The sequence below is a fragment of the Thalassophryne amazonica genome, chromosome 11 (genome assembly GCF_902500255.1).
Source record: "Thalassophryne amazonica chromosome 11, fThaAma1.1, whole genome shotgun sequence".
Taxonomy (NCBI): domain Eukaryota; kingdom Metazoa; phylum Chordata; class Actinopteri; order Batrachoidiformes; family Batrachoididae; genus Thalassophryne; species Thalassophryne amazonica.
In genome coordinates, this window is record NC_047113.1 from 85753396 (window position 1) to 85779185 (window position 25790).

Here is a 25790-nt window from a genome sequence, read left to right on the forward strand (position 1 = left end):
CATCATATTCTACTTGATAGGCTGGAAAATCATTTTGGGATTACTGGGAGTGCCCTTGCATGGTTGATGTCACACTGTGTTTTGTACAGTAACACTACCTCTAACCTCAGTGACATAAAATATGGGGTTCCACAGGGGTCTGTCTTAGGCCCCCTGCTTTTCTTCCTTTATATAGCACCCCTTGGGCACATATTGCGGCATTTTGGGATTACCTTTCACTGCCATGCTAATGATACTCAGTTATACATGTCGATAACTGCTGGTCATCTCCTTCACATAAAATCCTTAGAAGATTGCCTTGCATCAGTGAGAAGTTGGATGTCTAGAAACGTTCTACTTTTAAACTCTGATGAGACTGAAATGATGGTTCTTGGTCCAGTGAGACATCGGCGACCAGTGGTTAGTGACCACCGGTCACTGATAATTTGGTGCTGATAATTTGGTTAGTTCCGTTCCTACATCTTTTCCTTTTCCTCACCTAAACAGCAGAGGCAAACTGTAGCTCATAGAGGATGAAGGACACCAGGTCTCCCCTGCTAACAGTCCCTCTGGTCACCAGCATTCCATCATAGTACAGAATGCACACCTTTAGAGACAAAGTGGTCATCTAGAAAGACACAAAATCATTTAAACTGTAATTCACAACAGTTTGAATTTACGAGGTCTGTTAGAAAACTATCCAACCTTTTTATTTTTTGCAAGAACCATATGGATTTGAATCACGTGTGATTGCATCAGCCAAGCTTGAACCTTCGTGTGCATGCGTGAGTTTTTTCACGCCTGTCGGTTGCGTCATTCGCCTGTGAGCAGGCTTTGAGTGAGCACTGGTCCTCCCTCCTCGTCGGATTTTCATTGTGAGGAAAATGTCTGAACGGCTGGAGCAGCAATGCATCAAATTTTTCCAGAAACTGTGAGAGACAGCCAGGTGGACACCATTCGGAAAATTCAGATAGCTTTCAGGGACGATTTTATGGGTATCACACAGATTAAGGAGTGTTACAGCCGGTTTAAAGACGGCGCACAATGGCAGAGGGCACGCTGCGCTCCGAGCGGCGATCGACAGGCTGAAATGACCAGATCATTTCCAAACTGAATGCTGTGTTGATCCGGGACGTCATCTGACTACCAGAGAAATGGCAGAAAAGGTGGACATAGCACTTTTCCAGCACATTCCACTGTTAAAGGAGATTTTGTCATGAAAACAGGAGCGGAGGAATTCGCCATGGAGCCGCTAATGGCGCGGAGCGAAAACACCTCCGTGTTGGTCTCACAGGACATGTGACATGCCCAGATCTTCAACAATTTCTCGGATACTCACTCGACTGAAAAGCCACCCAAAGCCGTCTGAATTTTCCGAATGGTGGAAGAGCTGGGCATGTCCCTTGAGACTTCCAACACGGAGGTGCTTTTTGTTCTGCGCCATTACGCGGCTCCATCCTGACGCACGAATTCCGCCACACATCTTTCATTACAAAATCTCCTGTAACAGTGTAATGTGCCGAAATAGTGCTATGTCCACCTCTCTTGCCATTCTCTAGTAGTCAGACGACGTCCCGGATCAACACAGCCTTCACTTTGGAAATGATCTAGTCGTTTTAGCCTGTCGATGGCCGCTCGAAGCGCGGTGCGCCCTCAGCCGCTGTGGGCCGTCTTTAATCCGGTTGTAATGCTCCTTAATCTGTGTGACGCCCATAAGATCTTCACCGAAAGCCATCTGAATTTTCCAAATGGTTTCCACCTAGCTGTTTCTCACAGTTTCTGAAAAAAGTTTGATGCAGCAAAGCGGCAGTCGCTCGGCCATTTTCCTGACAATGAAAATCGGCCGAGGGGGCTGGACCATTCCTCCCACAAAGCATGCTCACAGACGAATGACGCAACCGACAGGTGTGAAAAAACTCACGCATGCCCACAAAGGTGCAAGCTTGGCTGATGCAATCACGTGATTCAAATCCATATGGTTTTTGCAAAAAATAAAAAGGTCAGATCGTTTTCTAACAGACCTCATATATGAGTAACTGTCTAAAATAATAAAAATAATAATAAAAAACCCTGTAACTGTCACCCCTGTGAGTCTGGTCTGCTTGAGGTTTCCTCCACAAAAATGTTAGCTAAAGTTTTTCCTGACCAGTGTCACCTGTGTGCTTACTCAGGGGGTTGGTTCGGTTAGACCTTACCTGTGTGAAGCGCCTTGAGCCAGCGTTGTTGTGATTTGGCGCTATTTAAATAAAATAAATTAAACTGAAATTGAAAAAAAAAAACTATCAAAAAATTTCAAATAGTACAAGGTGACCAAAAAACGAAAGAAAGAAAGAAAAAAAAAACCCAGAACCCACAAAAACTGTTATAAATCCTAAGGTTCAGCTTCAGTCTATGTATGATCATTCCTCAAAGCTATCTTGGTCGTTTTGCATAAAAGTCATGTTCTTTCAACATTATGCTCCAAATAATATGATTTATTTGGCGAAACAGGCCTCCAGGCAAATTATCGTTTCTTTGGTTGACCAAGACATGTTGAGGACAACAATTGGAACAATAGTCTTCCTGAAATTTCTTGTCGAATTAAAATTTCAAAAAAATTGCTGGACCTTTGCAGGATTTATTACAATTTTCATGTTTTTTTTATTGGGTTACCCTGTATCTACAGATACAGCATTATTTTGCAGATTAATTCCTGCTGAAGTACTGAAAATGCAAATGCAGGTCATTTTCTAACTTACACTACTGGCACAGTTAGTAGCTGCATAACATGCAGCTTCGATTTTGTTTAGGGAATAGGTGTCATCCAGTTTCCATCGGTACTTCTCTGTCTCACCATCCTCATTGGCAAAGCTCCTCACTGTCTTCATGCAGGAGAAGGTCTCTGTGGCCACCTGGTTGGCCTTTGCCAGCAACTCTTGAACCTTTACAGCAACAGCCTGAAACACAGATGCACATTTTAAGTGGACTGAAAAAATTATGTAACAGTTCAATGTTTTTAGAAACAAATCAATCTCTCTCCTCTTTACCTGAAGGAAATGTCCAGTGAGCGCTGGTATGACCGAGATGATGGGCAGTCCCATGCAAGTGAGCAGGGACATTTTCCATGACTGGTTCACCATAAAGAATAAGATGAAGCCAAAACGTGCTGTGTACCACATCACAAGACAGTTGCTCACTAAGCACCTCACTCATGCTATTGGTATCCGTGGTAATGCGTGACACCGGTTTACCTAAAAACAGAGCAGTGTGTCAGCCTTTAGGGGCAGAGGTCTTAAACTCATTCCAGAAAGGGCAAAGAGGGTGCGGGCTTTCTTTGCAACCACCCACTCCATCAGGTGATGTCGCTGATTAACTGATTCCACCTGCTCAAAGTGATGTTAATCAGTGAAATCACCTGGTGGAGTGGATGGTTGCAAAGAAAGCCCACATCCTCTCGGCCCTTTCTGGAATGTTTTTGAGACCACTGATTTAGGGCTTAAGTCAAACAACATAATGTATGCAATTGCCTATCCAGCATTTTTGTAAGACAGCAGCCACATTTTACACAAAGCAACCATGTATGGCCGACATTCACACACAGTTTACTGTTCAGTGAGATGTACAGATTTCACAGTTGGCTACAGTTTCAGATTTGAGGAAAGATAAAATCAATGTTCAAATTAATTTATTAATACAGTGCCAAATCACAACACAAGTCACCCCAAAGTGCTTCAGATACCCAGCCCCTGAACAAACAAAATGGCAACAATGCTAAGGACAATCTCCCTCAGGTGTTTTTTGATAAATGGAAGAAACCTGAAGCAGAACATACTCAGTGGGGTGGCTATCTGCTTTGGCCAAACCACCACCTGAACCACTACTACTTTAAGTGCCACCTGAAGGAGGCACTTAAAGTTTCTGTATATCCCAAGTGGACCTTTGTGAAAATATGAGGTCTGTCAATAAAGTAACGGTCGTTTTTATTTTTTTCAAAAACTATATGGATTTCATTCATATGTTTTTACGTCAGACATGCTTGAACCCTCATGCGCATGTGTGAGTTTTTCCACGCCTGTCGGTTACGTCATTCGCCTGTGAGCACGCCTTGGGAAGGAGTGGTCCCACTCCCTCGTCGGATTTTCATTGTCTGGAAATGACGGAATGAAAAGGACTTTGTTTCCATCAGAATTTTTTCAGAAGCTGTTAGAGACTGGCACCTGCAAACCATTTGAAAAATTTATCTGGCTTTCTGTGAAAATTTTACGGGCTTCACAGAGAATAAGGACTATTACTACAGCTTTAAGGACCCCTTTAAGGACACTCGGCGTGCCGCGCTCCGAGCTGCGACGATGCGGCACAAGCCACCGGACCATTTCTAAACGGATGGCTCTGTGGATACGAGACTGTCGTGTGATCTTTCTCTGGTTATCACAAGAGCTGGACATCAGCCATTTTCCGGCAGATTTCACTTTTAACAAGAGATTTTGTCATGGAAAGCCGCGCGGAGGCTTTGCGCGTAAAGACCGATTCGCTTTGGAAGCGAGACAAAGGAACACCTCCGTTTCGGCATGTCAGAGGACAAGTTTGGACATGTCCAGCTCTCCACAATTTCTCTGATACTTACTGGACTGGTAAGCACTGAAAGCCGAGATAGGCATGTCCAAACTTGTCCTCTGACACACCGAAACGGAGGTGTTCCTTTGTCTCGCTTCCAAAACGAATTGGTCTTTACGTGCGAAGCCTCCGCGCGGCTTTCCATGACAAAATCTCTTGTTAAAAGTGAAATCTGCCGGAAAATGGCTGATGTACAGCTCTTGTGATAACCAGAGAAAGAGCACACAACGGTCTCGCATCCACAGAGCCATCCGTTTAGAAATGGTCCGGTGGCTTGTGCCACATCGTCGCAGCTCGGAGCGCGGCGCGCCGAGCGTCCTTAAAGGGGTCATTAAAGGGGTCCTTAAAGCTGTAGTAATAGTCCTTATTCTCTGTGAAGCCCATAAAATTTTCACCGAAAGCCAGATAAATTTTTCGAATGGTTTCCAGGTGCCAGTCTCTAACAGCTTCTGAAAAAATTCTGATGGAAAAAAGTTCTTTTCATTCCGCCATTTCCAGACAATGAAAATCCGATGAGGGGGCGGGACCACTCCTTCCCAAGGCGTGCTCACAGGCGAATGACGTCACCGACAGGCGTGGAAAAACTCACGCATGCGCACGAGGGTTCAAGCATGTCTGACATAAAAACATATGAATGAAATCCATATAGTTTTTGAAAAAAATAAAAAGGACCGTTACTTTATTGACAGACCTCGTAGCTACAAGACCCAGAAGGAATACCAACACTGTGGGTAATGATGAAATGAAGAACAAAAGGAATAACATTGTAATTCCATATGTGGCTGGAATGTCTGATTAACAAAGGAGGATTTTGATCAAACAACATTCCTGTGCTTTTCAAATCCAGCAACACCAGTAGACAAAATATGGTTCACTTCAAAGACTGAACACTGCCAAAAGCAATACGGTGTCTGCAGTTCAGTGCAATGACCTCAACATTGGAGAAACCAAACAGCCACTCACCAAATGAATGGCTCAACACAGGAGGACCAATTCTTCACGTCAGGACTTTGCAGTCTTTTTTCAGGTTGGGGAAAAAGGAAAAAGATGGAGGGCGCAACATCTGTACGGCAGGTGTGGTAAGGTATGTTTGTCGACTCGTGTGAGGAGAAACATGCTGAAGAACTGCATCTCTTCCACTTTTGTAATGTGTCCACATATTGGTTGTAATTGACAGTACTGCCATCTTTCATTAATTCTGTCAGGACAAGGTCATCACGACTTTTCTCGCAAAAGGGAAGAGTTTCTTTGTACTACTTTCTGTGTACTAAAAGTAGTCTTTACAGGTTTTCTATGTCAACAACATTTTATTGAGTCTTAACGTAAAAAAATGTGAAATTGGTCACTGGATCCTTAAACTCTGGACATAATAAACTGTACATGGTGGAATCTTGATCTCTGGACATAAATAGAAATAAACAAAATCTGTAGTTTTTGTCAAAAGCATTTCCTTTTAGACATTATTGGCATGAATGTCTTTCCATACATCTGAGCTGAACTCTTGCAGCTGACTGCGCTACACATCAGGATGTAATTCATAAAGAATGCAGGACGTCTCATTTTGGGAAGAAAAAAAACGTTTTAGTCGATTGTAGTTTAATGTCTGTATTACAGAGTTTGGAAAGAGGTGTCATTTTATTTAAAGCGGCAATTCGTTTTGAAGTTATTAATTCCGACCGGACTCTGTTTCGGCAGAGAGTGGCACAGCATTTGGAGCTGTGCCAATGGAACAGAGGATGATTCTCATTTTTTGACTGCAAAAAGACGAGTCCCAGTTAATGACTTTAATCCACACAAAAGTGACTCATGATTGGCATATTTTAATGGCTTTGAGAGGGGTTAAGAAGTGAACTTGCCGCTTCCAAAGAGCAGCGAATCAAAGAACCAATGAGCCAGAGGATCGGAGAATTGCTTTGTTGGTTCACGCTTCAAAGTGGAGTCGCGCTGCAGAAACGGTTGATTACAGACCCACTGTAGGGTCTGCAATCAACGTAGAGGAATGATCATTTTCCTGACAAACACCCTCAAAAACAACGGCTGCTCTGAAGGATATAAGGGAATTGTTAAGCAAAAAGACTATTGATATCGGTGGATCGAATCATTTCTTAACAATACCCGAAAAGAACCGGTTCTCGATCCCCAGCCCTACTCACCAGTGATAATCCACTGGAGGAAAACATTGCTTTCCTGTGCATGTTGAGTCAGAAATACCTGATAAACCCTCTTTCGGTTCTGCTTCAAGTTGAGATCTATCGTGTGCATATTTTTCTATAGCTGAATAAATCATGGACAATGTGATGTATTCACCCTTCTGAAATCCCTACCACTTCGGCCAAGTCTCGTCAACCTGCACTTGATGCTGGTGGGTGTTATGGGGCACCAACTACAGTCCTGGTCATGCAGACTAGGTGTGGCTGAATTTCAGGTTTCTCAAACAAGGCAGTATTTTGTTCATTTGATACCATTAAGAACTTTTCAGCCAATCCTCATAAAAACAGCAAATCTATAAGACTAAAGGAAAATCATCACTATCCTTTGCTTCTCAGAATGCTCTTTGAAGTTCAAGGCAAGAAGATGAACATGAAGTTGACCCTGCTTTTATAGGGCATGAGTTTCCACTTCCTGGGGTCATGGGCGTGACTACTGACATTAGTTCTCAAGAATTCTGTTTTGACCGTAGTGATGGTCACAGTTATATACAAAACTAATGTTATCTTTTTTCCTAGTGTGGAAAATTGTGAGGCATTTTACAGTGGTTGAAGTGCTAATTACACCATCAATCAGCTTTTTGCAGGTTGGATCACCACCGACAAACCCGGGTGCAGTTTAATCTCGTACCAAGTACGTATATTTGTTTAAAGAAATCAGAACAGTCAAAGAGTAGAAAATACATGCCTTGATAAAACAATAAGCAGTATAAACAAACGTGTTTATCATTTATTCATCAAAGACTCTTTTTTGAACCTTAGGGTAGTTCAGCATTTAAAGCAGAGCTTGTGTCTAGCCACTTCAATGTACAGTATGTATGACTTACCTGTTGGTATGGCATTAAAAAAAAGCAATCTCCTGTTTTAGCACTGACTGGAATACAATTCCCTGGACTGAGGTGTGTACGAGGCTCATGGTGATGTTGTAGATGAGGTCACATATAAACTCAAGCACAGCACTGAAACAGACAACATAGTACATGTAACAAGATTAATAACGCAATATCCAAATTAAGGGTGAAGCTAGGCTTTTTTATAGAAATAAGTCATGTTTTTCCATAGGAGCTCGGAAGCTCCTAATAACTGCTACCTTCTCACCTATACTGGACTAAGGTGATGTCGTGTATATGTGCACGTCAACCAGTTGTCTATAGACCTTGACTCCAGCATACCATTGTACTCCGAGATTCATCACTGGTTGTAGCTGCCACACCCAACACTGTAAAGCCTGGGTCCCACCGAATAATGAGCCACGCAGCATGTTTTCTTTGCTACAAGAGGGTTTCTGTTGTGTGGGCCGCTGAAGAGGAGGTACTGCTGGCCCACCACCACCAGAGGGCGCCCTGCCTGGAGTGCGGGCTCCAAGCACCAGAGGGCGCCGCCGCCTCACGGGAGCAGCTACGGTGACAGCTGTCACCCATCACCTGAGACAGCTGACGGCAATCATCAGTGGGGTATATCAGCAGGACGGCACCTCCACCTCATTGCCGAGATATCGTTTCTACCGGAGAGGTAACGTATCGAAGCTAACGGAGTGTATCTTTTTGGATTGTGCTAGTTTGTGGATTACTGTTCCAACGAGAGGTGGAGGTAACTTCCCTGCTGTTCGGAGTCCTGGGTGCAAACGCGCCCCCATCTAACTGTCCTTTGTTCCTCGCCAGCAGTACCAGGTCCGACACGCGGAGGCAGTGGCCACCTGGGAGTTCGGGACTTGGCGGCTCCAGTATTCCCGGGGTCCTGTGGCGGAGGAAGCCGTGTGGTTCCGGTCTTACCTTGGAGAGGCGTCTCCTATCTTCGAGCCTGCCCACACGACACTTTTGTGAATTGACTGTTGTTCATTTCCGTGATTGGTTGTATTCGTTGTGCACATTCACAACAGTAAAGCGTTGTTATTTTGACTTACTCCATTGTCCGTTCATTTGCGCCCCCTGTTGTGGGTCCGTGTTCCTACACTTTCACAACAGTTTCTTCAACTATCGTGGGAGTTTCGTGGCTCTGAGAGGCATTATCTTCAGTTAACGAGGCTCCTCTGTGAGCATGGCGCTAATTTCAAGAAGTTCAAAATTTAGCAACAACAGTGTGGCGCAGTTTGTGTACGAGTTACTGCGATGACTTAGAGGCATTTGCGTGGTGCTTACAAGTCTGCTAAAAGCCCATTATCTGTGTGCCTGGCAACTACGCAGGACCTGAGAGGCTATTTTTGGAGCGGCTGCCCTCTTGCACACACAATTCCACCTGCTCTGTGCGCTGGACGCTGTATATAAAATAATTATTTTGTAGCGGATTAATCATTTTCTGCCAAAAACTGGATGCTGAAAACACCTCTATTCACTTCTGGAATCACAGAGGACTGTTTCATCTGGATGCTTTTTTCGTCTCTTTCCTGCTCCATGTGGAATGTATTTTGAACAGCTTAAGGTAACTATTTCTAATGTTTTTATAGCTTGATAAAACAGTTCCTAGCTGTAAAAGTATGTCAATAGTTGATTTAATATCTTGTTAATGGATCACATGAGCTCCGCTGTGTGTACGCACTGTGCACTGACTCATCATGCTTCAAAGGAGCATTTAGGCAGAATGCCAGCTCATGAAAGAGTGATTTTTCAATCAATATTGGACAAACACAAAGTTAAAATTTGGATGACTGCGTGAAAGTGGATGTGTGTTTAAAGCCACAGAAGAATTAACTCCAGTGAAGCCACTAAAAGCAGAGCAGAGCCACACAGAAGGAAGACATAACACAAAGTTAAAAGTTGTATCGTGATTTGTAAGATATACACTCAACAAAAATATAAACGCAACACTTTTGGTTTTGCTCCCATTTTGTATGAGATGAACTCAAAGATCTAAAACTTTTTCCACATACACAATATCACCATTTCCCTCAAATATTGTTCACAAACCAGTCTAAATCTGTGATAGTGAGCACTTCTCCTTTGCTGAGATAATCCATCCCACCTCACAGGTGTGCCATATCAAGATGCTGATTAGACACCATGATTAGTGCACAGGTGTGCCTTAGACTGTCCACAATAAAAGGCCACTCTGAAAGGTGCAGTTTTATCACACAGTACAATGCCACAGATGTCGCAAGATTTGAGGGAGCGTGCAATTGGCATGCTGACAGCAGGAATGTCAACCAGAGCTGTTGCTCGTGTATTGAATGTTCATTTCTCTACCATAAGCCGTGTCCAAAGGCATTTCAGAGAATTTGGCAGTACATCCAACCAGCCTCACAACCGCAGACCACGTGTAACCGCACCAGCCCAGGACCTCCACATCCAGCATGTTCACCTCCAAGATCGTCTGAGACCAGCCACTCGGACAGCTGCTGAAACAATCGGTTTGCATAACCAAAGAATTTCTGCACAAACTGTCTCAGGGAAGCTCATCTGCATGCTCGTCGTCCTCATCGGGGTCTCGACCTGACTCCAGTTTGTCGTCGTAACCGACTTGAGTGGGCAAATGCTCACATTCGCTGGCGTTTGGTACGTTGGAGAGGTGTTCTCTTCACGGATGAATCCCGGTTCACACTGTTCAGGGCAGATGGCAGACAGCGTGTGTGGCGTCGTGTGGGTGAGCGGTTTTCTGATGTCAATGTTGTGGATCGAGTGGCCCATGGTGGCGGTGGGGTTATGGTATGGGCAGGCATCTGTTATGGACGAAGAACACAGGTGCATTTTATTGATGGCATTTTGAATGCACAGAGATACCGTGACGAGATCCTGAGGCCCATTGTTGTGCCATACATCCAAGAATATCACCTCATGTTGCAGCAGGATAATGCACGGCCCCATGTTGCAAGGATCTGTACACAATTCCTGGAAGCTGAAAATTTCCCAGTTCTTGCATGGCCGGCATACTCACCGGACATGTCACCCACTGAGCATGTTTCGAATGCTCTGGACCGGTGTATACGACAGCGTGTACCAGTTCCTGCCAATATCCAGCAACTTCACACAGCCATTGAAGAGGAGTGGACCAACATTCCACAGGCCACAATTGACAACCTGATCAACTCTATGCGAAGGAGATGTGTTGCACTGCATGAGGCAAATGGTGGTCACACCAGATACTGACTGGTATCCCCCCCAATAAAACAAAACTGCACCTTTCAGAGTGGCCTTTTATTGTGGACAGTCTAAGGCACACCTGTACACTAATCATGGTGTCTAATCAGCATCTTGATATGGCACACCTGTGAGGTGGGATGGATTATCTCAGCAAAGGAGAAGTGCTCACTATCACAGATTTAGACTGGTTTGTGAACAATATTTGAGGGAAATGGTGAGATTGTGTATGTGGAAAAAGTTTTAGATTTTTGAGTTCATCTCATACAAAATGGGAGCAAAACCAAAAGTGTTGCATTTATATTTTTGTTGTGTATATATATATATATATATATATATGGGGCAGCACGGTGGTTTGGTGGTTAGCACTGTTGTCTCACAGCGAGAAGGTCGTGGGTTCAATTCCCGCGGCCTTTCTGTGTGGAGTTTGCATGTTCTCCCCGTGTTTGCATGGGTTTCCTCCGGGTGCTCCGGTTTCCTCCCACATCCAAAGACTGCGCTGTAACTAGGTTTAAGGATATGATTCCTTCTTTGTTATGTTCTCCAATGCCATATACCAACACAGTGCAGAGTAGCTACCTAAACTCTGTGAGTGAGATAGATTATCTCGTCAATAGTTTTACATCCTCATTGAGCACTACTTTGAATGCTGTAGCTCCTCTGAAAAAGAGAGCCTTAAATCAGAAGTGCCGGACTCCGTGGTATAACTCACAAACTCGCAGCTTAAAGCAGACAACCCGTAAGTTGGACAGGAAATGGCATATCACTAATTTAGAAGATCTTCACTTAGCCTGGAAAAAGAGTCTGTTGCGCTATAAAAAAAAAGCCCTCCGTAAAGCTAGGACATCTTACTACTCATCACTAATTGAAGAAAATAAGAACAACCCCAGGTTTCTTTTCAGCACTGTAACCAGGCTGACAAAGAGTCAGAGCTCTACTGAGCCAAGTATTCCTTTAACTTTAACTAGTAATGACTTCATGACTTTCTTTGCTAATAAAATTTTAACTATTAGAGAAAAAATTACTCATAACCATCCCAAAGACATATCGTTATCTTTGGCTGCTTTCAGTAATGCTGGTATTTGGTTAGACTCTTTCTTTCCGATTGTTCTGTCTGAGTTATTTTCATTAGTTACTTCCTCCAAACCATCAACATGTCTATTAGACCCCATTCCTACCAGGCTGCTCAAGGAAGCCCTACCATTAATTAATGCTTCGATTAGTTGGCTATGTACCACAGGCTTTTAAGGTGGCAGTAATTAAACCATTGCTTTAAAAGCCATCACTTGACCCAGCTATCTTAGCTAATTATAGGCCAATCTCCAACCTTCCTTTTCTCTCAAAAATTCTTGAAAGGGTAGTTGTAAAACAGCTAACTGATCATCTGCAGAGGAATGGTCTATTTGAAGAGTTTCAGTCAGGTTTTAGAATTCATCATAGTACAGAAACAGCATTAGTGAAGGTTACAAATGATCTTCTTATGGCCTCAGACAGTGGACTCATCTCTGTGCTTGTCCTGTTAGACCTCAGTGCTGCTTTTGATACTGTTGACCATAAAATTTTATTACAGAGAGTAGAGCATGCCATAGGTATTAAAGGCACTGCGCTGCGGTGGTTTTAATCATATTTATCTAATAGATTACAATTTGTTCTTGTAAATGGGGAGTCTTCTTCACAGACTAAGGTTAATTATGGAGTTTCACAAGGTTCTGTGCTAGGACCAAATTTATTCACTTTATACATGCTTCCCTTAGGCAGTATTATTAGAAAGCATTGCTTAAATTTTCATTGTTACGCAGATGATACCCAGCTTTATCTATCCATGAAGCCAGAGGACACACACCAATTAGTTAAACTGCAGGAATGTCTTACAGACATAAAGACATGGATGACCTCTAATTTCCTGCTTTTAAATTCAGATAAAACTGAAGTTATTGTACTTGGCCCCACAAATCTTAGAAACATGGTGTCTAACCAAATCCTTACTCTGGATGGCATTACCCTGACCTCTAGTACTACTGTGAGAAATCTCGGAGTCATTTTTGATCAGGATATGTCCTACAGTGCGTATATTAAGCAAATATGTAGGACTGCTTTTTTGCATTTGCGCAATATCTCTAAAATTAGAAAGGTCTTGTCTCAGAGTGATGCTGAAAAACTAATTCATGCATTTATTTCCTCTAGGCTGGACTATTGTAATTCATTATTATCAGGTTGTCCTAAAAGTTCCCTGAAAAGCCTTCAGTTAACTCAAAATGCTGCAGCTAGAGTACTAACGGGGACTAGAAGGAGAGAGCATATCTCACCCATATTGGCCTCTCTTCATTGGCTTCCTGTTAATTATTTAAATTTTAAAATTCTTCTTCTTACTTATAAGGTTTTGAATAATCAGGTCCCATCTTATCTGAGGGACCTCATAGTACCATATCACCCCAATAGAGCGCTTCGCTCTCAGACTGCAGGCTTACTTGTAGTTCCTATGGTTTTTAAGAGTAGAATGGGAGGCAGAGCCTTCAGCTTTCAGGCTCCTCTCCTGTGGAACCAGCTCCCAATTCGGATCAGGGAGACAGACACCCTCTCTACTTTTAAGATTAGGCTTAAAACTTTCCTTTTTGCTAAAGCTTATAGTTGGGGCTGGATCAGGTGACCCTGAACCATCCCTTAGTTATGGACCTAGACTGCTGGGGGGTTCCCATGATGCACTGAGTGTTACTTTCTCTTTTTGCTCTGTATGCACCACTCTGCATTTAATCATTAGTGATTGATCTCTGCTCTCTTCCACAGCATGTCTTTTTCCTGATTCTCTCCACTCAGCCCCAACCAGTCCCAGCAGAAGACTGCCCCTCCCTGAGCCTGGTTCTGCTGGAGGTTTCTTCCTGTTAAAAGGGAGTTTTTCCTTCCCACTCTCGCCAAGTGCTTGCTCACAGGGGGTCGTTTTGACCATTGGGGTTTTTTTTTAATTATTGTATGGCTTTTGCCTTACAATATAAAGTGCCTTGGGGCAACTGTTTGTTGTGATTTGGTGCTATATAAATAAAATTGATTTGATTTGATTACAGCAGTGATGTTTTGGGGCTGTCACTGGGCAACATGGACTTTCAACTCCCTCCACAAATTTTCTATGGGGTTGAGGTCTGGAGACTGGCTTGGCCACTCCAGGACCTTGAAATGCTTTTTACTGAGCCACTCCTTTGTTGCCCGAGTGGTGTGTTTGGGATTATTGTCAAGCTGGAAGACCCAGCCACGTTGCATCTTCAATGCTCTCAATGATGGAAAGAGGTTTTGTCTTAAAATCTCAAACACATGGCCCCGTTCATTCTTCCCTTAACACAGATCAGTCGCCCTGTCCCCTTTGCAGAAAAACAGCCCCAAAGCATGATGTTTCCACCCCCATGCTTCACAGTAGATATGGTGTTCTTGGGATGCAACTCAGCATTCTTCTTCCTCCAAACATGACTAGTTGAGTCTTTACTAAAAAGTTCTATTTTGGTTTCATCTGACCACATGATATTCTCCCAATCCTCTTCTGGATCATCCATATGCTCTCTGGCAAACATCATACGGACCTGGGCACGTACTGGCTTAAGCAGGGGGACACGCCTGGCACTGTAGGATTTGAGTCCCTCTCTGTGTAGCCTTTGTTACTTTGGACCCAGCTCTCTGCAGCAGCGCACACACAATAGAGCGATTTTGCGAAAATAAACGGACAAACCTAAAGTTTAAAGTGGGATCATGGTGTGTGTGTGTGTTTAAAGCCAGGGAAAAAAATGAAGCCAATGAACCATGGAGCCAGCAAGGAGCACAGAGGTGGCTGTCCAGGAGCCCTTGGTTCGGTTCTAGCGGTTCTGGTGCATTACAGGGGGACAGCAGCCTGGCGCACAGCTCACAACCGCGGGACTGTACTGGAGCATCTATTTTTGGACTGCATTTAAAAATGTGACATCTTTAAATGCTGCTGTGAATCTGTGAATTGAAAACCCACATGTTAAGGGACCAGATGTGGGAGGGCTGGAGGTTTGGACCAAACCCATCATGCCTAAACATGCGCCAACATTGCGTTATCACGGCATTACGTGGCTTAGTGTGGCTGATGTGAGCCATTCGAGGCTCTAATGACAGGTCAGTCATGGCTCACTAGAGGCTGCTACGTGGCACATGCGGGGTACAGAGGCACATAGAGACACTTTCATAGCGGATACGTGATAGATGAAAACGTGGGCCATTTTTTTGAATAATCGCTGACACACCCATGCATGGCTCATTATTCATGGCTTATTATTCAGTGGGACGCAGGCTTAAATTGTATGCTAATGCTGCCATGCCTTCTTTACACATTGGATGACTCTGGTATACAAGGCTATTATTGGGTTGTTCAAATTTATTTATCCAGTTTACTTCGGAGATGTAAAAGGTGTTATGGTTTGTGCTTGAATGACATGTTGTGCTTTCGTGTACCTCGTGTCCACACTGAAACGGGAAAGAAAGCTTTTAGTTTTTCTGCTCCCTCTGCTTGGAATGCCCTCCAAACAGAATTGAAACTGTCTGGGTTGATTTCTTTGAACGCTCTCCACTTTATTTTAAGAGACTGCGAATGGAATTCTTTGGCACAGTGCCTGTGTTATAAAAATTTTCATCTGGCGCACGCTGTCATACATCTAATAAATTAATGCAGCTGTCACACCTTGATGATTATCCAGTGTATACCGACAGTCCCGTTTCAACCCAATGGTTCAGGTTGGTTCTGCACCGTGTGGTGCACATCAGAAACAGAGTAACATTATTTTATTTTTTATTTTCATTTTTTTTCTTGGTGGACTATTTTCATTGTGTACATAATGCTGATGAGTGGACTGGCTGTGGGAAATGCTGCCATGATTGAATGGAGGGCTGTGACTCTTTAAATGTTGAAAGCACTGGTTGCTTCCTGATCAGTGGACCTGATCAGACCTGATCACCCACTGATCAGGTCATCACAGACCTGAATAATGAAACAATGTGATGATTAAAACTTTTAAAGTGCTAGTCGACTGCAATCAGGTGTGATCTGAAGGAAGTGCTGTGTGATCTGTCGGTGTGGTGATCGCCGACAGCCAACGTGCACTGGAAACAGGTTTGACTTACTACCGGCAATGCGACCCAAGCTCCTGCTGCGGTTGTACAGGGACCGGATAGCCCTTAGCAAAGGACCCTGGACCCTGTACTCCCGGAGCACCCTCCACAGGGTGCCCCGAGGGACACGGTCGAACGCCTTCTCCAGATCCACAAAACACATGTGGACTGGTTGGGCGAACTCCCATGAACCCTCGAGCACCCGATGGAGCGTGTAGAGCTGGTCCAGTGTGCCGCGACCAGGACGAAGTGTTTAAAGTGTTTGCCATAAATGTACCAAGTCTTTCACTCTGTGGCAAAGAGTACATTACCTGGCAACAGTCATTATTCTCATGATTGTAACGGCCTCTCAAATGCACCAGGTGCCTCTTCATTTTGGATCCAGTCAGCCACATGACCAGTGTATTTCGGAACAGCCATCTCACCTGAACTCAGAGGATGACATAATCATAATCACTTTTGGTGACACACAGTCTGGGTGTTACATCAAGATTCCTCCTAACGTGACTACAAGGACTCAATATCACAATATGCAACATTCTTACCACCTTGAAAAAAGATGAGCAACTTTGCAAGTTGCTGCAAAAAAAGATGAGCAATTTTGCACATTTTTAGCCAGTTATAAAAACAGAATTTGCATAAAACAACATTTTGATATGGTTAATGTTACTGAATCCACATTGACGTTCCCAACCTGATAACAATGCAGCTGAATGTTCTTCACAACACTTCCGAAATTCATCCTGACCAAACCACTCAGTCTGCACTTTTTGTCACATTCAAATGCTAAAAATATGACTTTATAAAAACCAACACACAAATTGTTTGCTGGCACAGATAATCGACCCCATGTCAGCAATCAGATTGTAAGATTGTACTGGAATCAAGTGAATCAAATGGAAGCCCTGAAAATAATTTCTGCATCCTTGAGTTTCATGCTGTGTAAAGTGGTTGTAAGGAACACATTGTATGAACAGGCTTCAGCTAAAACATGCAGAATTACTGGTGATGTTCACTTAAAACTTTAAACAGCAGAAAATACAGGTTATGTCAGCATTTCAATCAAAACACTACACTTGTTTAATTACTCTGTGCAGACTACATTTAAAGAGAGGTGATGTTTTACTCACCACAAGAGGACAGAACCACAAAAATCAGCACAGCAAAAAAACGCCAGCGATAAGGCAGCATGTACATATTCCATCAGTCTCTTCAGGATGGCACCAGTATCCTCGCTGGGCTTGTTGGTGGTCGTCTTCATCAACCAAGGTAAGATATATCGACTCCAGTAGATCCAGGCCACTGCTGTTACACCATAACCCTGTAGCATCTGCAAAACAACTGACACCTTGAAGCAAAATTTCGAGGAAACCACTGAAAGTGCATACAATTTCTCTGCCAAGACTCAGAATTACCCAAACTGTAATGTTAAACAGATCTTTTTGTGCAAAAGCTGTGCTTATTGAACTTTTTACTGAGAGTTGGGATTTCCTGGAAAACATTTCTCAAAATTCCACAATTCCATTTTATTTTGTTTGTTTGTTTGTTTGATGAACAAACAAATGCTGGAATAAAACCAAATTCATTACCTATAGGTATTATTACCAACTCTACGCAGAACCAAATGATTTGATTTTGAGGGAAAATAAGTCAAGGTCATGGACCAAGGATAAAAGTCTTGTTCAATGTTTCAATACAGGGGATATGTAGAATGGCTATTTCAACAAAATGGCTAGAGACACTTCCTGATGTTGTTTGAGTCAAAGATGAAGTGCATCAATCAAAAATGTTGCTCACCTATAAAGTAGAGGGTCCAGGGGCACACCTCCAGCCCAGCAGCTTTATTTATTTTAAATAATGCTTTTTGGTGTATTCTGACTGAATTTTAGTGATGGTTAAGTTATTTAAGATAATAACAAAGATAAAGAAAGGGGAGTTAATTAAACTAAGGCCAGTCTCCTATTGGCGATTTCTGGTACAAATTGACACCTGAAGTCCAAATGCGAAGTTATCTGGTACAGTTGTCTGCAGCAGCAGTCTGCAGTTGTGTGTTGCACAATTGTCACCAGGGGCCTCATGTACAAAGGTTGCGTACACCCAAAAACGTGGTGTACGTCTTTCTCCACACTAACGTTCAGATGCATCAAAAGTGAGATGACCATGAAAATGTGTGGTGACCCATGGCTGGCGTACGCACGTTTCTACAGCTATTGGCCCTCTGGTGACACAAAGAGGTGATGCTGGGAAACTGTCAATGGTGTGAAAACAAGAAGTCAGACTGATGTGCACACCAGAGACACACTTAAGAACAATTAACACACCTACGAGTTTGCAATTATATGGGTAGATATAAAAGCATGTGCAAAGTGATAAAAAAAAAATGCTATAAACAATTGTTGCTTTAGCGTTGTTAGAGGACCTTGCAAATTGTGCAATCCGATGTAGGTGAGTATTCAGGGAACGCAAGGAATTACTTGCAAATGATAATTGGCTCATAAGCCAATTTCATTTACCAAGGCCAGTGTTACTGGAGTCATGCACAGAACTGCGACTGGCACAAAAGTGCAACGGTGAGGATCCAAGTGTGGTCTGTGCCCACACAGATGCTGACCATGCTGGGGTTCCTGCCAACAGGGGCATTCCAACGGGAGCTGGCTGATCAGTCAGGAGTGTGTGACAGTCAACCTTGAGCCAAGCCATGCCAGCTGTGTGGAACACAATTATCTGAATGTCATCCAGGCACATTACATTGTTATATACAATGCTGTTGAACAGGCCAACATTAAAGCGCAATTTTCAGCAATTTTCCTGTTGTTATCATATGAACATGATGAGTTTGTTTTTGTTAATAGGAAACTTTTTCCATTCCATTAATGTTCAAATCATATGTGATGCGTAAATGCACTGAACTGGGTTGGGAACAGGCTAGGACGTGTTTGGTGGGTAAATAGTTTATTCATGTAACTGTTCCGAATGAAAACCAGCGCAGGCAGATTTGGTCATGTTCGCATTCAAATATGTTTTTTGTCATTATTATAATAACTAGAGCTTCTTAACAAGCCCCCAGTTCCCTCCCTGTGTTCAGTATTTGTCAAACACATGCATAAAGTTGTGAATAACACTATCAGCCGCAGCACACGTTTTTTGTTTTTTATCTCAGTGTGTGTGCGCTGCTCTGATCCCACAGCATTTACAGCCTCACACACACACTCCCACACACTTCTTTTCCGTTTCATATTTATCCCGTTTGACAGGGTACAAAATTAAATATCCCTGCATGTCTTCACTTCATTTCCACTCATCTGTAGCTCATACTCAGTATAATTTATTTTCTTTGTATGTAGAATGATCAGACAGAGAGGGGAACCCCACCCCCCAGGGCCTATTTAAATGAATTGTTAAATAAATGTTTAAATGGGGGTATGAACAGGGAGGAGTTTGGTACTTCTTAATATGCGCTCAATTCCACATTGATTGGGACGTACAAAAGGAACATGCTTGGATCCACACGTATGCACACTGTGATACATTTGACGTTTTTTGTGCATACGACAATGTCTGGGTTTTAGCATACACCATGTTTCAGAACTGCAGCCTGCCATAGAGCGCAATGATGAGGAGCCAGGGGTTGTCTGTGCCCACACAGGTGCTGACCATGCTGGCATTCCTGGCAACAGGGGCATTCCAGCTGGACCTGGCCGATCGGCCAGGAGTGTGCCAGTCCACCTTGAGCTGAGCCATGCCAGCTGTGTGGGATGGAATCATCTGAATGTCATCCAGGTACATCACATTCCTATACAATGCTGTTGAACAGGTCATCAGTAGGAAACCAGCGCAAATCTTTGTACATGAGGCTCCAGATCACTGCTGATGACAAGCAGCACTGAAGGCATCACCATGCACTCGCAGTGTATATACATGCAAATGTCTGTGACAACATGTTACAAATCTCAAGTATCTGCTAACTTCTGAAAACATGCTTTTCTGAAGAGTGCAGCATGCCTTTCATAGTATTATGGATGTAAATTATATTTCCAGAGGAGATTTAAAGAAGTAAGCAAACACTGAGTCATTGAACTGTACAAACTGACCCTTATTTCTGAATTTTCCTCCACGCGAGTTTAAAAGACTTTGGCCTTGGACCTTGAAAATCGAAGCATTTGTTACCTATCAAGACAGGAATCCTGTGTAAAAATTTTAAAACGATATATGAAAAATTGTGGGTTACAGGCTGTTCACAAACAGACAAACAAACACAAACAGGAGTGAAAACATAACAGTTAACCAGACAAAAAGATGTATTTAAGTCCTTTACTGAGACCAAACTGCTGCAGGGTGTAGTCTGGGTCACTTTCACTTTCACCTTCTTTAGCACTGCTGATTTCTCTGAAACAGCTAAACTACAACACACAATGTCAGAACAACTCCCACATAGTAGAAAATCAACATTTAGCAGGATGGTTTTAAAAACTACTGCCAGTATTTAAAAAAAGAGTGAATCTAAACTATGTCCGTATCATCCGGTGACAATAACCTCAGCTCTGTGCAACAGCGACATCGCGTCCAGAGCAGAAACTGTTTAAAGCAGCAAGGCCTGATCCACGAAGCCTCTCAGAGTCGATCGTTATGGTTCATAGATATATAATCTATGGTTATGGTGATTAGGAGAAGGGGAGGATTAGATATAATAATAATAATAATAATAATAATAATAATAATAATAATAAAACAGGGGCAGCACGGTGGCTTAGTGGTTAGCACTGTTGCCTCACAGCAAGAAGGTCATGGGTTCAATTCCCGTGGCCTTTCTGTGTGGAGTTTGCATGTTCTCCCTGTGTTTGCGTGGGTTTCCTCCGGGTGCTCCGGTTTCCTCCCACATCCAAAGACATGCGGGTTAGGTGTATTGGAATCTTTAAAATTGTCCTTAGGTGTGCGTGTGGGTGTGTCTGTTTGTTTGTCTATTTGTGGCCCTGTGACAGACGGGCGTCCTGTCCTGGGTGTACCCCGCCTCACGCCTTATGACTGCTGGGATAGGCTCCAGCCCCCCACGACCCTTCATTGGACTAAGCGGTAGAAGATGGATGGATAATAAAACAAAACAAAAAAAAAAACACATTTCTCATTTCTTGACGGGACACAAATAACAAACAAACAAAATAAAACATCCATGAATCAACCAGAATGGTCAAACCAACCTCACAAGTCTTTGTGATGGCATTACAAAAATCTGACTCATTTCGTGACAGGAGCATAAAAAACGAGTGAGACTGGGCTGGACTGTGACTAATTTATTGTGTGCGCGCGTGTGAAGGGCGTGAAACGTAAAAAAAAAAAAAAAAAACTCTGCATATATTTGTGTGATACACACTGTTCACACACATTGCCCACTGTTGATTTTATTTCATTGTTAAATATTTAATTTGTCAAAGTGATTTGGGTTTGTTTGCAAGCGCACACACACACACACACACACACACACACACACACACACATATATGTACATATTTATGTGTGTGTGTGTGTGTGTGTGTGTGTGTGTGTGTGTGTGTGTGTGTGTGTGTGTGTGTGTGTGTGTGTGTGTGTGTGTGTGTGAGAGAGAGAGAGAGAGAGAGAGAGAGAGAGAGTGAGTGAGTGTGCACATGTATGTGCGTGTGGTGTTTCAACAGAACAGTATGACGTCACAGTGCTGCCCGACAACTTTACCAATATGGCCGCACTCCCATTGCCTCTCCTGCATCGCTCTTAAATAACCCTCCTTCTCCATCCGTTGTAAAAGAATAAGAACTGTTAAAAAAAAAAAAATCCTGGTTTGATTTCAGTCTGCCTTTAAAACCGGTTTGGGAACCTGATCTGGGTTCACATTTAGTCCTGAAGACGTACAATGGGATTTTATCCCCAAAATATTCCATTTCTCCACATAAAAAAGAAATTAAATGGTTTTTAAAAGATGTATTTTTATCTTTAGACAATGTTGCCAGACAGTTGTTATAAAAGTGCATTTGATCCAAAGCTTCTGAAAATTAATTCATTCTGTCATTCAAAGATTCCCAGAAAACAAATCTGTTTATTTTATTTTGTAAACCAAATGTCTGTCTGTTTGATTCTATGAATAAAGTATTCTGGCAATGATTTTAATAATTCTGTGACAGAATCTGTAACAGATGCCTTCTGTCTCAAATTCACTCGGACATAAATCTGACAAATTCTGGAGTCTCTGGAAACCATTTGTTGACAGTGAAGGACACCAGTTTACTGGTTTATATCTAAAATACTAAATGCACTGCATTTCTGTAGCACGTTTCAGTCTGACAGCCTGCTGCCATGCAGGAGGGCTCAGTGCTTAATATGATTGAAAACACCCAAAATAAATCAATTCAGTCAAAAGCTTCAAATCATTTTTGATCATCATTGAAGACATGTAAAGCCATGTCCAGTGATGGATGGCACAGTGGCTTTGTGGTTAGCACTGATGACTCACAACCAGAAGGTCGTGGGATCGCTTCCTGCCCTCTCTGTGTGGAGTTTGCATGTACTCCCCGTGTTTGTGTGGGTTCCCTTCAGGTGCTCCAGCTTCTTCCCACATCCAAAGACATGCAGGTTAAGTGAATTGGAAACTTTAAATTGACCGTAGGAGTGCATGTGGGTGTGAATGTGCATGTTTGTCAATATCAGTATGTGACCCTGTGACAGACTGGCGTCCTGTCCAGAGTGTACCCTGCCTCACACCTTATGACTGCTGGGATAGGCTCCAGCCCCCCGTGACCCTTTATTGGAGTCAGCGGGTATAGAAAATGGATGGATGGATGTTCAGTGATGTCCAGGTGCTTCCTGTCTTCCTGTGTGGTTGTGAGACTTGGGCTCTAACTAGTGAAGGTGATGACTCTGGGTGTCTTTGGTCCCAGGTCTGTTTAGAGCAGGGGTGGGCAACGAGGGCCGAGACACTGCAGGTTTTCCTTGCAACCAATTACCTCAGCAGGTGGTTGCTGATGAGCTTCTCCCTTGAACATAAACACCTAATCGTCAATGAAATCAGCTGCTGAGGTGATTGGTTAAAAGGAAAACCTGCAGTGTCTCGGCCCTTCATGGCACATGATTGCCCACCCCTGGTTTAGAGGATCACTGGGTACTGCTGGAATGACTTTGTGGTTAGTATCAGTGGCACTGACAGGCCTGGTTCTGACGACTGGTCCATAGTTCTGTGAACACCATGGTGACAGAGGCTCCTTGACTTCGTAAAACATCATTGATTGAGTTGTTGGATCCTGTTTCCAGCCTCCAGTGGCTGATCGAGATAGCTGGTGTGTTGCTCAGCGATCAGTCCTTCTTGTGGAAAACTGCTGGAGATGTACGGGGATTGTAAAATGCTCATTCTGTGATTTCTGACAGCAGATGTCTTGCTGCTACTAAACACTCTGTCATGTAGTAAAGATCCACCAACATCCATCATTCAAAACAAACTTTCTCCTCTGTATGTTGTTTGTATGAACCAGGCTTTTATTCAAGAAATGATTGTTTCCTTTTCTGACAAAATTGTCGTGTACTCCCTGACTGTAGGTTTAGTGCTAATAAACCATGTTCTTGTGTCCACTTTTAGTTTGGAATAAAAGCAGCACTGCATCTCCTGCAGTCTTGGTGCTGTTGATTGATAGCTGTCCTTCTCTTTCTGCCCACTCACTGGATTTTGATTGGCCAAAAATTGTTGTGGATAATTTATATGTACATACACTTTAATTTGTCAAAGGCCCAGGATTGCAGCTATATTTAAAAGTCACAAAAAAACTGATGTGCAGAGTGAAAGTTGCTTCATCACAGAGACAACTGTTGTGTGGGCCGCTGAAGAGGAGGTACTGCTGGCCCACCACCACCAGAGGGCGCCCTGTCTGGAGTGCGGGCTCCAGACATCGGAGGGCGCTGCCGCCTCACAGGAGCAGCCAGGGTGACAGCTGTCACCCATCACCTGAGACAGCTGATATCAATCACCAGGGAGGTATATCAGCAGGACGGCATCTCCACCTCATTGCCGAGATATCGCTCTACTAAGGAGGTAACGAACTCAGCCAGTTGTATTATTCTGAGAATTAATACTGTGTTGCTTGTGCTTAGGTCAGCTGAAGACCGTATTGGACGAAGTAGGATAAGTACTCACATTCCACTCCTACAGTACTATTTTGAGTAGAGGTGGAGGTGGTGTTTCCACCCCGTGTGTTGCTGGGTGCGGCCGCACCCACACCTGACTGTTTCTGTTCCTTGCCAGCAGTACCGGATTCGACGAGCGGAGGCAGTGGCCACCTGGGAGTTCGGGACTTGGCGGCTCCAGTATTCCCGGGGTTCGGTGGCGGAGGAAATCGGGTGGTTCCGGTTCGACTCGGACAGACGTCTCCTATCGTCGAGCCTGCCCACACGACACCATTGGAATTCGGCTTACCGCTATAATTGTAATCTGTTGTGTTTGTTGTGCGTGTTCACAACAGTAAAGCTTTGTGATTTGACTTCCTCCATTGTCCGTTCATTAGCGCCCCCTGTTGTGGGTCCGTGTACCTACACTTTCACAACAGACAACACTTTAAATCAAATAAATATCCTTCAGCTGCTCCCTTGTTTTCACTCGGGGTCGCCACAGCAAATCGGGGGTGGCTCTGCATGTTAAATTGGCACACGTTTAACACCGGAATGCTCTTCCTGACGCAACTCCACATTACATGGAGAAATGTGGCAGGGGCAGCGTTTGAACCAGCAACTTTCCGCACAGAAACCAAGTGCACAAACCAGTTGATCAAACCCCTACGGCAGTAAACAAAGTGATAAACATTTTTGAAAATACTCGTTATTGTACCAGAATAAGTCGTGCTCAGTGTGTTCCTGAAGCACCATTTTTTGCAAAGTTCAGAGACTGCACTGTTTATTTTTATACATTAAAACATTTCTGTAATTGGTTTTAAAAATAAATTGTAACATTTTTTGTTCTTTTATTTAAAGTCTGGTATCCTAATATTTGCATGCTGTGCACCTTGCAAAAAAATATACATGTGATTAATCACATTTGTAATTAATCACAATTTTTAAGAAGTTTATTTATATATATATATATATATATATACACACACACACACACACATACACACATAAAATACCTGTGTATCTAATGAAGCTGCTGTTAAGTCAGTGTTTGTGGAAAATCATTTCACAGAATAAACCTTTATGTGGATGATAGTTGGGGGAGATCATTATGTTAGAATTAAAATAATGTTCATTTTTTTACATCAAACTGATCCACTGATTAGTATCATCCCTCAATAAAATTAAAACACTTTCTCTCTTCATCTCTTTCAGCCTCCAGAAACGACAGACTGATCAGCAGCGTTTCGAAGATGGTTTTCAGAATCCCCATCAAAAGCTACGACTCCTCAGTCAGGAAGTGCCGCTACACGTAACTGATGTTTTCAATTTGCTGCTGTTTCCTTTTTAACCATTTAAACTTTGTTGGGGGCAGCACGGTGGCTTAGTGGTTAGCACTGTTGCCTCACAGCGAGAAGGTCGTGGGTTCAATTCCCGTGGCCTTTCTGTGTGGAGTTTGCATGTTGTCTCCGTGTTTGCATGGGTTTCTTCCCACATCTAAAGACATTTGGGTTAGGTGAATTGGAATCTTTAAATTGTCCATAGGTGTGTGTGTGTGGGTGTGTCTGTGTGTGTTTGTTTGTTTGTGGCCCTGCGACAGACTGGCGTCCTGTCCTGGGTCCACCCCGCCTCGTGCTCTATGGTTGCTGAGATAGGCTCCAGCCCCCCCCGAGACCCTTAAATGGACTAAGCGGTAGAAGATGAATGAATGAATTAA

At 43.2% G+C, this 25790-nt stretch overlaps 1 protein-coding gene across 1 annotated transcript; it reads right to left on the reverse strand.

The window, feature by feature from the left end:
- Nucleotides 1-478: 478 nt before the first annotated feature.
- LOC117520093 (antigen peptide transporter 1-like) lies at nucleotides 479-17281 on the reverse strand. Its single transcript, XM_034181392.1, is given in 9 exon segments — nucleotides 479-607; nucleotides 2718-2915; nucleotides 3006-3144; nucleotides 3146-3223; nucleotides 7622-7738; nucleotides 16270-16309; nucleotides 16312-16383; nucleotides 17089-17152; nucleotides 17154-17281. Coding segments are annotated over 9 exon segments (903 nt in total). The 5' UTR covers nucleotides 17220-17281.
- Nucleotides 17282-25790: the final 8509 nt, after the last annotated feature.